This window comes from Acanthisitta chloris, unplaced genomic scaffold (assembly GCF_000695815.1).
Source record: "Acanthisitta chloris isolate BGI_N310 unplaced genomic scaffold, ASM69581v1 scaffold20743, whole genome shotgun sequence".
Classification (NCBI taxonomy): domain Eukaryota; kingdom Metazoa; phylum Chordata; class Aves; order Passeriformes; family Acanthisittidae; genus Acanthisitta; species Acanthisitta chloris.
Genome location: NW_008663550.1, coordinates 1 through 11,907, shown reverse-complemented (window position 1 = coordinate 11,907; position 11,907 = coordinate 1). Strand labels below are relative to the sequence as shown.

General features: G+C 46.6%; 1 protein-coding gene across 1 annotated transcript in view; it reads right to left on the bottom strand.

The window, feature by feature from the left end:
* Nucleotides 1-10,744, bottom strand: part of PPP2R2A (protein phosphatase 2, regulatory subunit B, alpha) — a 25,582-nt gene extending 14,838 nt beyond the window's left edge. Inside the window, exons 1-2 of the mRNA XM_009071036.1 lie at nucleotides 10,708-10,744; nucleotides 10,149-10,223 (exon numbers count right to left, since the gene is read on the bottom strand). Of these exons, the coding sequence (XP_009069284.1) occupies nucleotides 10,149-10,223; nucleotides 10,708-10,744 (112 nt within the window). The remainder of the gene's footprint in view (nucleotides 1-10,148; nucleotides 10,224-10,707) is intronic.
* Between the last annotated feature and the right edge of the window lie 1,163 nt (nucleotides 10,745-11,907).

Genomic DNA, 11,907 nt, shown 5'->3' with positions numbered 1-11,907 from the left:
GCCTGGAGATAAAGGACATGCTATAAACCCAGGAGATCCAGGAGACCCCAGCTCCATCTCTGTGCCCTGGAAAACCTGCACCCTTAGAGCACAGTGCACCCTCAGCAGGCTCTCAGGATTTATCCACAATGCTCACACAACTGCTCCATAATTCTCCTAAGACATCCTTTGAAAGGCAGGTTAGACTCAGTGTGAGGATTCCCCAAAATGCATTCAAACAATCTAAGCTCCATTCGGGCTTTAAAGCTTTACTTCTCCTCTCAGATATGAATATGTTAGCAATGCATCTGTTTCCCAAACAGGCCAATTACCCCTCGGTAGCAGAAGTGCTTTATTGCCTAAGCTGCTTTATTTATCCTCCCATTTTCTTAGGAAGCTGTTCTCAGTGTGCCTAGGAGGGATGAAAAAGAATGTTCTTGAAATAAAAAAAACTCAACAAGCTCAGAAATACCATCTTGGCCTTAAAAAAAGAGAAGAATCAGCTGTTAAGCTGTTCTTCCCACCAAGAAAGATGAAGAGCATCTAAGAGCAGCAATAGGTACAGCCCAAAGATTTGCATGCACAGAACATCCTGCCAAGGCCCCGTCAGCCCTGTTGGGACTGGATGATCTGTAAGGTCCATTCCAACCTCTAAATTCTATGATTCGCTGAAAGAATAAATCACTTTCATTTCAAATTGTATTTCCTTGAGCCACAACCCTCAAGGCATCACCTAATGGTTTTTATTTTAAAAACAACAACAAAATTTCAACACTAAAAGGAAACTCTGCCTACTTCTGCTTACAGTTGTTAGTTTTTATTATCCCTTCTATTTCTCTGCTCAAACCAGGCAACTCCTGAGCCCCTGGAACTAATTTGATTGGTAATTATTGACTTCTCAGTTGCTGCTGGCAGCTCTGTCACCCTACAGAGATATCCCTCACACCCAGCACAGCATCCACCCCTCAGCAAGCCTTTGTTTGTGTTCTGAAGTAGTCCTGAACTATTTATGGAAGTCTCAGCTGGAATCCCAGGCAGAATTTCAATGGGCTGCTCTGCAGTGCAGCCAGGGGTTGCTGTTCTGTTTGCAAATAACAATATGTTTGGAAATAACATACTGGGCCATTGTTTTGCACGTAGGGAACAGAAGCCTCCAGGCAATGCCTTTCTTGTCCCTGAGAAAGCTACAGACTGAGCACTGCAATAGCTTCATTCTGCCCTTTTTGCTGAAGCCATTCCAAAACACACACTGCAAGTTAGGAAACAGGAGCAGCACTATAGAAAAGTGTAATATTTGGCAGTGCTTTTCAGAACCAGAATTGTGTGACTTGCTGTGCACTCCTGTGGCAGAGACTGAAACCAACTCCCAGGAACTGCTCTGCTGGTTCAGACTGCTCTGACCAAAGCTTTCATTTCGGGACCAAAAGCTCAGGCCTTTCATCTCCCCGTGCAGAACACAGGAGGCTGCTGCACTTCGGACAGTGTGTGGAGTGCCAGGACTCCAGCCCAGAGACAGGAGGGAGGCAGAGGCACTGATTTAGGCAGGCAGGACTCCCAGCCCCAGCCCCAGCCCAGAGAAAGGAGGGAGGCAGAGGCACTGATTTAGGCAGGCAGGACTCCCAGCCCCAGCCCCAGCCCAGAGAAAGGAGGGAGGCAGAGGCACTGATTTAGGCAGGCAGGACCCCCAGCCCCAGCCCAGAGACAGGAGGGAGGCAGAGGCACTGATTTAGGCAGGCAGGACTCCCATGGGTCGCGACCCCCAGCCCCAGCCCAGAGACAGGAGGGAGGCAGAGGCACTGATTTAGGCAGGCAGGACTCCCAGCCCAGAGACAGGAGGGAGGCAGAGGCACCGATCTGGGCAGGCTGCCGGGAGCTCTGAGCCTCTGAAGGTCACAGGCACAAGTGAAGTTTCCAGCAGAGATGAAAACACAGCTAAGTGACTGTGGAATAAAAATTCCTGGTTACTTCCCTCACTGTGGTCACTTTATCAGTCCATTCTAATACTTACTGAATCTTCAGTGGCACTTAGAGCCTCAAAGAACAGTTTTCCCTTTTGCAGTTGCCTTTTCTTCTGTTTTTCTCCCCTGCTTGGCAAGTGTTTTCCTGTGTTTCTATTCCAGCCAAGCACACACGCCTCAGCCTCTTAAAAAAAATAATTATTAAACAGAGGCCACTGCTAATTTCTGGCCTGGACTTTGAGATTCCTAACACTCCCTTCTCTCAGTGATGCAAAATGGAATCTTGACACCTCTGTAAGGCAGAGACATATTTATAACACCTCTTAAAATTATATATAGTCTACTAATCTGAGCAAAATACCAACCTTTATTTTTAAATGAATGATTTTAAATCTTTCACCACCTCTATTTATAGATTAGGACCTTTTCTGTGGATTTTGGAAGAGTTGCATAACAGCTGAAAACAAGATAGAGAGTGTTAAGTAGTATTACTGTCCTGCAAGGATCTCAAAGATCCTTACAAACACTTCTAAAAGCTTTGAAACTCCTCTCTGGGGAACAGGCACACAAGTGTCTCAGAGAGGGAAACCAAGGCATGGAGGGGTTAAAGTGCCTTAGTGACCTTCCAAAGGAAACAACTCTGGATGATTACTATGAGTTACCTCCATTTCTGGGGAGGTAAACCTGAAAATGCAGCTCCAGGCACTTAGTAGACAAGAATGTATTAGAAATTACTCCATATTTTAAAGAAGCAACTAAAATATGAAGTCTCAATTACCTTAACTGTTCCTGAATATACACAATTATCTTTTCTCAAGTTCCCAAAACCAAAGTGCCAACTGTGTCTGTTTGGAGATCACATTATTCCCAGAGCATTAATTTAAGAACTGCAACTGAAAATGCAGAGAGAAACATTCCCACACAGAATGCATCCTCCATACCTGGGAAATCAATCTTCCTTACAATGCAACTCTTTTAAACCCTCTTTTTTCCTGACCCTAAAATTTTCTTCCCAAATTAGACACAAGCAGAACTACCTCAGGGGCTTCCCAGTGACCTAAATATGCTGCTTTTCTGGTGGTGTTATCACTTGTGGATCGCTGAGAGGGAAATACATTTCGATAAAGAATGGCTGCCCAAATTAATAACTTCTCCTCCAGTGCTTATCAAAAGCCTGGTAAGTCAGGAGAGGGGAGGGAGAACCTTCCAGCCACTTCTGTTTCTGTCACCGACTGGTGCACTGAAGCCTCAAATAATTGTTTTCAGCAACATTATCAACTCACAGCAGCAGGACCTGGTGGTGCTTCTTGTTTCGAAGGCAAAGTGACAAGCCCAAACCTTCCAGTCACTAAAAACAACAAGGCAAGACCCTCACCACCTAATCCCACCTCCTGCCCAGGCCGTGTCCCACTGCATTGGGGCAGGTAACCTGCTCCAGTGAGGAGGTGTCCCAGCCCAGGGCAGGGGTGGGACTGGCTGGTCTGTAAGGTCCATTCCAACACCTGAACTCTGTGATTCTGTGATATATAATCATTAATAAATGCACACACACACAAAGTATCAATACTTTACCTCTTAAGACAAGACTCCTTTCCAGGGTTCCCCCATTTCCAAAGGCAGCACAAACAGGAGGACAATGTCCTTTCCAGTTCCAGTTTGCTGACACACTAACCCTACAAGAGCAGCATTTAGCTGGTGCATGTTGTAAGAGCATAACTGAGCCATAGCAATAGAACAAAGCTATAATTACATCTGTTCCACCCAAGTTTAAAGCCTACAAAACTGCCCTGAGTTATTCTGACTCTGAGATCTGCTGCTGCTGCTTGAAAGAGATTATTCTCGATTGGTTTGGGTCAATAAACACTTCCTGCATTTATCTGCTTTCATTTTCCTTGGAACACGGGGACTGTTGTCTCTGTGCACATTCATAACCTAAACATGTACCTATGCCAAGGCTTTTCACCCCTTTCAGTTGGGTCTTTCAAAGTGCAAACCTCAGTTTCACATGATCATTCAGCACCGACTTGTTCTGCTCAACTTCTCCCTCCACACTACAAATATTGTAGACACAGTTCTGGCACTGCCTGTTACAGAGCATTGAAAATATGAAAAAAAAAAGACTGAAAAATACCCTTAAGGCAGTTACTAAAGCATCTTCTATAATGAAGTTACTTTGGGAGCACAGTGTTTCCTGAAGATGAAAGAGCAAACTGGAGCCTTAACTTGGTGCCATCAGTTAATTGAGGGTTTTATTGCAGGAGGTGCAGCACAGCAAACTTAAGTGATGCACACTTAAACAGCCTCTAAAACAAAGCCTAATTCTACAGCATTTAACATGGGACAATACATCACTTGGGCAAAGATGAAACCCCAAACACAGGATCCATTTTTCAAATCATATTAAGACTGATAAGACACGATAAAAGAAGATTATCACTTGTCAGATTATCTTTTTAAAGTGCTTTACAGTCAAGCAATCAGGAATAATCCATCTCTCATTTAAGTGGTATTATTTTCTACAACAACTTCCAAGAAACTGCACAGTACTGATGCTAACACAGCTGGTTTCCCTAACAAAGCCAGTGGCAATGCTGAACAAATCTCATTTCCACATACTGCTGTGTGGAGACAGCAAATCTGCTCCATGTGTACTAGTTCTGCTGGAAAACTGTGTCCCAGAATCACAGTGATAGCACCCCAGTAATTTAATTGCTGCCCTTCAGCTAGCACAGGTTCCAAGGCTGTACCTGGAACAGGGAAGGTCTAAAGTCCCTTCTGGCAGCACAGCACTCAGGTCAGGGTCTTGCTCTGACTGTACACACAGTCCCACAAGAGATCAACCTCCTCGTTCTTCCTGTTCCTCGGAGCCAGGAGCCACTCCATCACTCTCCACTGACACAAGCACACACAGAGCTCAGAGTCAGATCAGGGCTCAGTTTAGCTGAAAAATACTCCAGTCAAAACCACGATTTTAGGAATTTTTCAGCTGGATCAGCTTCCCAAACAAGTTCATTGTGCAGCCACGGGAGCACCGTGCCAGCAGAGTGGGCAGGAGTGCCTCTTTAAGCAGAAATGCTGCCAAACATGTAGCTGTGGCCTAAATAGGCAAGTCAGGAGAGAACAGAAAGGAAAGGGAAAACAGGCAGACAGCACAGCTAGGAACACCCAGCCCTTAACCCTTCCTGCAGCACTGCACCCGCTGAGGGCTCCACTCTTCACTTCAGCCCCTCCAAAACATGTGCTATGAAGCCACAGCTACCAGAGAAATCCAGTTCCAGGGTAGAAATACCCAATCAGAGCCATCTAGGCAGCACCTTTAAATCTGAAAGCTAAGAAGTTCCACAGAGCTGGTCGAGAGCTATAATGCTCCAGGACCCGTGCTGATAGCAAATTGCACTGGCTGGTGCTGTGGAGTCTCATGGCTCGGTCACTGCAACACCACATTTTCCACACGAAAACCTCACTCCTTTTTCCAGCGAATCTTGAATTTAACACAGATTCCAAGGACAGCAAAGCACCACAGAGGGAGAGAACAATACTGGTCAGTGTGACTGACAGCTGAAGAGCTCCCAAATCCACCCAAGAGAGCACTGAATTACTTCGGGGAGCTAAAGAGCCACTGACTATTTAGCTACTTGCTAAATGCTCTTTGTTTTGGGGACTTCCCACTTTAAATGCACACTCTAGTCAAGGCAGACCAGCAGTTCCTGGAACACAGTAGCCCCATTTCTCTCCCCAGAGACAGACAGTCATTCTGCACACAGCCAAACCAGCTGAAACACAGGAGCAGGCCTGGGAATACAGAACAGGGCTGTCACCTCAAGTATTTCAAAACACCTCTTAAAAACAAACCTATTACTAGGCCTTGCTCCTTGTAACTGATGTTACTTCATACAGAACATGACCACAGCCCTCAAAAACCCAAATTTACTTCCCTCCCACAACTACATCCCAATCTTTCCTCAGCATCACAACCTCACACCATCACCACTTTCCTCTGAGAATTCTTCCTCCCTTCCCATTCCATTTATTCCCATTAAAAAAAAAGCCCAGAAGGTGGCAAACTGCTTTTGCACAGCAGTCCTCATTCCTGGCTTCAGTTTTCCTTACTCAGAGATAACACTTCATGCATTCATGACTAACCACCACTGCTGAAGCAACAGCTCTCAACGCTGCTCTGCAATTTGGATGCCTGTCAAAAATAAACATCAAACTGCACTTGACTGATGTAACACACCTAGAGCCAAGTGCTGAACCAGGGCAGGGTCTGACCCCGTTCAGATCTCTGACCACACACACAAGCTAGGGATAGAGACACGAGAGATTTCATCTGCTCACCACCTTCACCAGTTGAACCAGGCTACAGCTTTGGCTCTCAAAAGAGGAAACATGGAACAAGTCCCAGGCTATTAACAAAGCAGCACAGAATGGGCAAGCAACAAACTTGAAAATTAAGTAATTAGCACTGACTATATTCAGGTACTTTTTTCAAAGACAATTTGGGCAGGAAATAGTTAAACAACTTGTCCAAGATGAGCAGTAATCACTCAGGGTTAAAGCCTAGGACTTAAGTTCCTGGCTCCCAGCCTTGGACCCAGACTATCAGACTTGTTCTATCTCTGAATCACACCTGGAAGAGCATTCAAGACAGAGGAGTTGGACTTCCTTCCTTCTGCCAGGTAATTAAACAGATTTGGCTCGATTTGTTCTGAAAAACAACTCACTCCACTGAGCAAGTGTCCAGTTTTCAGAGGCAGCTCAAACTCACAATTCTTAGCTGTTCCCAGCTGAAGTTGCTATTCTGCCACATCTTGGAGAACAGCAGAAGAGTAAAACCAACAAAACTACTGCTGGAAATCTTTGTAATCCTCTTCTGTAATCGTTCCCATAAAGGAAACTTCCACTAAGAAAACACTGGAGTATTTCTGGACAATGAAGTCTTACTTGCACTGCAACTGTGATGGCACAAAAGAAAATGGAATCAGTGCACTACAGAGGCTTTGATAACCTGATCACGAACAATCACTCTCTGTTCTCCACTGGAGATGTCCCATCTAATCCAACAGAGTGGATGAAGCAAGTTGAACACAGATCTGTTGCAGGACTGGGCTCCAGCAAGACAAATATAAAATTAAGAGAGGAAAACTATTTCAGGAACAGAGGCAGCACAGGGTACAACAACCTTTGCCCTGGGGCTGATGTATCACAAAAAGGCAAACTTTTGCCATGGGTTGGAATGAAGGACTCCAGTTATAATGAGGCTGACACTGAGACTTCAACTCATAACCCAATTTCTGTGCCTAACCGTGGTCTGAGAGGGCCAGACCACAGCTCAGGAGCAGGAGGAATTCCACACATACCGAGGGAAGCCAGGCTGGTCACACACTCACATCCCCTTCAGCATCAGGGCCAGGCCCCAGACCGAGCTCTGCACCACTCAGTAACAGCTTTGCTCGCCCCCTTCCCTCACACCCCCAACAGCTCCAGCAAACCACTGTCACATCCATCCATCAGGGCGTGCTTAGAAACCCAGAAAATTTAAAACTGTGTATCAGAGTTCGTGTTTCAGCCGCGAAGCCACCAGATATTGACTTTATAACAGCCATTCCAGGGTGAGTATCAAAAGAATTAGAGGTGATACATGTGATGTGAAGGCTGCAAGGTCAGATCCGACCTTAAGTTTATTGGTACTAGCACTCCTGGCAAGTGCTCGAAAGCTGCTGCCAGCATTCCTGTACTGAACATGTTCTGCACTGGCCTGTGTTACAGACAGCACTGCAGAGACCACTGGATTTGCATCCTGCTGATTAATGCCATTAAACGAGACAGCTCTCCTGGTTATCAATCACTGCTACTGTCAAACTTCCCAATGCAAATATTTCAACACTGAAGTACCAACAGCAAGAAAACAGAAAGTGAAACTCAGTTCTTTCAGGTTCGTTTTCTTCACTTTATTTTAACATGAAGTTTCAGCATTCCACAACAAGGGATCATTTTTAAAACCTGGCCTTTAAATCCATTCAAAACCAAAACCACACGCCCAGTACTATGCTACACAAGCTGGTACTGTCCTCACCACAGACGTGCTCAGAGTCCAGACCTGCTCAGGGCAGACCACAGTGATTAAACAGTCATTAAGGCTCCAGACAGCAAGATTTCCTTCAGCTTTCACCACGGGACCTGCCACAGGGCAGGGAACAAAGAGAGGTCCTCAGACTGCACTGAGAGCCACCATCACCTTGTCCTTGGGCATCCCAAAGGACCACAAGTGTGCAAAGCTTCTGCTCCAACTTGTGCAAGAGCCACACAAGGCTCCATGTGCTAAAAGTGAACCTTAAAGCCAGAAATGCAACCGATAAATGTTACTAACCCTTCAACAGCCACAGGGAGGTGGATGAGGCATAACAGGAACTCAAAAGGATCCCGAGGAAACTAAACTTGTACTTGGATTACCCAGCTGCTTTCAGCAGCTTCCAGCAGTTGAAACTGGAATTATAGAGCTGAATATTACTCCCTGTTCAGTGGGAAAAGGAGGCAACTTCAGCTCAACAAGTTAATGACAGCCAAGTGCAGCACCAACCCTGGGAGCTCTCCCAGGCTCTGGGAGTTCCCTTCAGGATGCCTTGCAGGACGTTAAGGTTTATATCTAAGACTCAGGCTAAGCCAGCTACAGCCGACAGCAAAACAGAAGTGCTCCTGGGTCACAAAATCAGAAGGCTGAATGGCCCAGAAACTCAAAAATGGGCATTCTCACAGCTTTCTGGAACCAGCCTGCCCGGATGAAACACCTTCCAGGAAAGGCTCCCTGGGCTGCCCCGCGGTGGCTGCAGCGTGCAGGAGGCACAGGGCAGGCACTGCTCCTCCTGGGACACCACCACAGCACTGCAGAGCAGCTCAGCAACGTAAGGACAAGCTACTTCCTCACTTCCACGTTTCCAGGTCCCTGCAAAAGACACCTTCCTATACATATATACTAGCTCATTACTATTCCATGCAGGTCACCACATCTATTTTAATGAAGAATTATTTGCAAGCACCTGCCACACAACCACAACCTCTCCAATACTGGTACTTAATTAAGGATGTAGCTTGATGTGTAATTAAAACAAAGATTACAGAATGCAAAGACTGTCAAGGAAAAGTTATACATTTAATAGCAGTTTTGAGTTCAAGCCTTAAAATCTTCCTCCTGAAGGATTTAAACTTCAGATTGTTAGAGCTCTCTCACTTCCAAAACCATCTTTCAGCTTGCTGAGGAGCCTTGGAAAGGGCATCACTTGCCACATGCTGCAGCTAATAAATAAAAACAAGACACTTCTGTTTACACTGATTTTTTTTTTGTTTGGCCTTTAGAAGCTAATTTGAACCACATGTCAAATGGGGAAATAATGGAAACTGTAGTTACTGCTTTTCTAAATATAACATTAATCTCACTTGTAAGTCAGAGCATTCAAGATATGCAAAAAAAAAAAAAAAGAAAAAAAACCAGGAATTACATAAGTGACAAGGCCAACTGCTTGCAAAAGAAGAATTTTAACTCGTGCTGTGCCGACAGGACAGATCAGCCCAGCGCTCAGGGAATCTTCTCCAGGCAGGTCCCAGCAGAGGTTCTGCAGGATCCCAGGAGCAGCCAGGAGCCAGCACAGCCCTCGCAGTGACAGCCTCAGACAGCCATCTCAGTGTGAGGTGACACTCGTCACTGCCAGCTCAGGAAACTTTCAGACAATTCCCAGCGTTACCTCCAGCACAACCGGCGCTTTATGTAACCGGTCAGCACGCACCAACACTCGGATTTCTGCCTCTCCTGCTTAGTAGGGGCTGGAAAGATGGGGAAAATTCCTTTATCTAGCACTCAGATCTTCAAAGAGTACATACATTAATTAATTCTCACAACACCTCCCTGTGGAATGCAAGGATCACATTCCCCATACTGCAGATTAGGAAAAAAACACAAACCAAGAGCTGAGAGGCAGAAAAATCTTAACCATCTCGGAAAACAATTCCAGCAAAATAGTTAGGAAGCCTGAACTCAGCCTTTTTGACAACTGTGCTGAACGTTACTCTCAAACCACAGTTTAATCCTGAACCTAGGGATGGGAAAGCACCTAAACTGTGCATTTGCTTCGCACCCAGCAGCACCGAGGGATTTCACCGACGCCTACGGAAGGGGCAGCTAAAAAGTGAGAAAACAGTGACAAATATTGGTCTTACCTTCTGCTACATCGTCATCCACAGCGCCTTTCACCTGAGAAAAACACCACTGAATGTCATTTCCTCCTCCAGCTCCTAAAATAAAACACAATCAGAGCGTGAGCCCCCGGGCAGCCCGCAGCACACAATGCTCGCGGCCCCGTCCCGCCCACACCGCCCTCCACCTCCTTCCTCCGCACATTGTTCGGGCAGCGCCGCTGGGGCTCGGCCAGCACAAAGCTCTCTGCCCCCGGCCCGGGGGCCAGCAGCGAGGAATTCAGAGCGCATCAACGTCGTGGGAGCGGCCACAACCCTCCGAACACACACACACAAACTACTTCCACACAAACTCTCCGAGCTGCAAAAGTTCGACCTCCCGTTCCACACTGTCCCTTTCCAAACCCTCTCCCAAACCCTCCGCTCGGCACCTCCACTCCAAAGGCTAAAGAAAAGACTTTTACCACAGTTTTAGAGTCTCTGCGCAGAAGTAACCGAAACAATTATCAGCCTGAAAGAAAAACAGCAGCAAAATCCGAGCAGAAAAGCAAACAAGCAATGGGATGGGAACAAGTTCTACTACCGTAGAAAACGGATCGGAGGGAAAACTTCAGGAACATTACAGCCTCGGCGGAAGGCAGTGATTCATTTGAACTCTGCCACCAAAACACACTCCGAAAACCACCACCCAGCGCTTTTGCATCGCCTCCTGAGCAAATCACTGCAGGGCTGAGGACATACAGGAAGAGACAGAAATGGGCTTGTCTCGCTCGGTGCTTGGCGTTTTTTTTCCCTGCCCTTTTTTTTTTTTTTTTTTGGTGCTTCCCGAAAGCCACCGTCAAAATGGAACTTTTCCTCCACACAACCCGAACCGGCTGAGCAACAGATGTCATTTACACATCAATCCAGGGCTCCGGGGAGCAGAGCACAGAAGAGACTTCGCCTTTAGCTTAAAGGGGGAGGAAAAAGTCCAAGAGAAGGAGAGCGATAGGCTGAAAGCAGTCTTTCCAGAAAAGACCAACTGCCTCGGCGTACTAAGTGCTGGAATACACAGCCCAGTTGCATTTCTTTCCTGCCTCAAGCTCTTCCCTGAAGGATCACAGACATCCAAGGTGATCTTAACCTGTAATCAAAACCTGAGGAGGTGAAGTCACACAGCAAAACACAGGAGATGGCAAAACGCTTTCTGCAGAGACATTTTAACCACACACATCTCTCTACCACTCCCCAAAATTCCTACAACCCATTTTCTTTCCTTTCTCCGACCTCTCCACTTCCCATTCTAGCGCCATGGAAGCATTTAGAGGGAACATCTTAGAAGGAAAATCACTGCTCTTGCTCCTTGAGGCCGAAATTCTCGTTTCCATACAACCGAACCAAACTGGCACCTTTTTTTCCTCCCCAGCGACAGGAGGGTGGAGCGTGTGCATATGGTGTAGGGGGAAAAGCCAAAGCACAAACCTCTCACAGCCTCCCCTGCCTTCTCCTCCACATGCAAAGCACTGAAAAGACAATTCCTCTGCAGAGGAGGAGGATGAATACATTTCCAAACGAAGGAATGGCGAGGGAAAGTGGAGAGGGAACACGTACCACCTGCACCAACACTCGGGGCCTACCGAGAGCACTCTGGGACGCAAAATGGGGAGGAAGCCCAGGGAGAGACGGGAGAGGGAACAGAGCAGAGCCGTGTAAATTAATTACAGCCCGTTCCCAGCGCTTCTCGCGTCCGCGGAGGCTCAGGGGCTGCACCCACAGCACTCCGGGCACCGACGGCGGCCGGAGC